The sequence below is a fragment of the Epinephelus moara genome, chromosome 13 (genome assembly GCF_006386435.1).
Source record: "Epinephelus moara isolate mb chromosome 13, YSFRI_EMoa_1.0, whole genome shotgun sequence".
NCBI classification, from domain to species: Eukaryota; Metazoa; Chordata; class Actinopteri; order Perciformes; family Serranidae; genus Epinephelus; species Epinephelus moara.
Window position 1 is genome coordinate 671,687 of NC_065518.1, and position 1,761 is coordinate 673,447.

General features: G+C 42.9%; 2 protein-coding genes across 7 annotated transcripts in view; both read right to left on the minus strand.

Moving 5' to 3' along the window:
- Positions 1 to 1,761, minus strand: part of LOC126399424 (PH and SEC7 domain-containing protein 1-like) — a 261,872-nt gene that overhangs the window by 114,771 nt on the left and 145,340 nt on the right. The gene's annotated exons all lie outside the window — the stretch shown is intronic.
- Positions 1 to 1,761, minus strand: part of LOC126399419 (rho GTPase-activating protein 44-like) — a 53,249-nt gene that overhangs the window by 23,444 nt on the left and 28,044 nt on the right. For all 5 annotated transcript variants that reach the window (XM_050059349.1, XM_050059351.1, XM_050059350.1 and 2 more), the window contains exon 11: positions 1,224 to 1,335. In XM_050059349.1, the coding sequence (XP_049915306.1) occupies positions 1,224 to 1,335 (112 nt within the window). The remainder of the gene's footprint in view (positions 1 to 1,223; positions 1,336 to 1,761) is intronic.

The window sequence follows — 1,761 nt, forward strand, 5'->3', positions numbered from 1 at the left end:
CATTCTCCTCTGACCTCTGGCATCAACAAGGCATTTTGGCTCACTGGATATTTTCTCTTTTTGGGACCATCCTCTGTAAACCCTAGAGATGGTTGTGCTGAAAATCCCAGTAAATACTCAGAGCAGCCCGTCTGGCACCAACAACCATGCCACGTTCAAAGTCACTTCAATCACCTTTCTTCATCATTCTGATGCTCCGTTTGAACTTCAGCAGCTCGTCTTCACCATGTCTACGTGACTAAATGTTAATGAGCTGCTGACACCTGATTGGCTGATTAGCTATTTGTGCTAACGAGCAGTTGAACGGGTGTACCTAAAAAGTGGGCGGTGTCTGTATATGCATACTTATCTGTGATGACATCAAAGGGATGATTACAGCAGAGGCACACAAATGCTTCTTCAGTGATGAAGCCCAAATGACAAATTTAAAAAGCGCATTGTTTTTAAGATAAACACATTTTTCTAAAACTCCTAAAAAGTTGTTATTTTGGAGATTTTAGATTTTTATCTGACACCATCACCGTGCAGCAGCAGCGGCGAGCTCCAGTGAAGACGAGCACAAAAGAAAAGATCAATAACAGCTTGAAAGCTTTTCTGTCTTTTGTAGTTCGTCACGGTTCTGATTTAAAGTGGACGATGAAGAAGATGAAGAGTCTGTCTGACACTAATCCCAGATATATTTGGGATTTATCACCAGATGTTTTTGGGATACCTTATTGGACCTCTCTAATAAAAACAGACAAAAGCATTTTGCTTTTCTTGCTGTGGATTCTCTCGCAGCTTCCAGAGAAGTGAACTGAATCCTAATGAAGTCTTCATGTAATCTTTTAACTCTTGTGTGTGGCCCTCACATAAGACTTTCAAATTAACCTTTAGCAGGAAATTTAGCGCTGCGGTTCACGGATGACAGCTGCAGCATCAGTGATGTGTGCAGGAGAAATAAACACAATATTAGATATCTCTGATGCAGAGAAGCAACAGATCATTTAGCACTTTAATTATAATGTGTGTGTGGAAGTGAAGGTGGCGGCGCACACGTCTCACTTACACATGAACGTGAGCGACAGCCTGCCAGAGATGCACAGAAATTAAGATCCCTAACGAGCAACGGGTGCCCAGCTCATAAATCTACCCCATAATGACAATCAGTCGTCATAGCAACAGATTAGGTGCAGCTAGGAGATAGGGGGAGGGGAGGTGGGGGTTTTAGAAAGATAGCTCACCTGCGATGGCGTGAGGGTCTGCAGAGTACTCCTGAACATCCAACACGCCGCAGTCCAAAGATGCCTTCAGCTTCTTCAGTTTGGAGGCGGACGGAGCGACTCTGAACAAACCCTGAGACACAAAACATGAGTTTGAACCTCCGCTCCCACAGTCACCCTCCAGCTTTGAGTTACAGCAGCTACAAGGAGTTTCTAACTGATTTAATTTAATACTGACGCTTCTTTATCACCTACGTACACAAGCAAACAACACCATCAGTGAGAAGCCTGTCTTCATGATTATTCCGACCCAATCACCGGAATAAATGTTGATATTTAACATTTGTAAGTTTCATGTGTCGCAGATATTCATTCAAATAAACACAAGAAGTTTGTGCTCTAGAGAAAGGATCAGCACTCAGTGAATAACCTCCTAAGCCCTATGATAAGCTATTATGGCAAGGCTTAACTATACAAACCAGTGAGCAGTGATATTACTAACATGTCTTTGGGGTCATCGGGTGGGAACCTCCTTTCACCAGTGTTTCGTCTAGTTGGT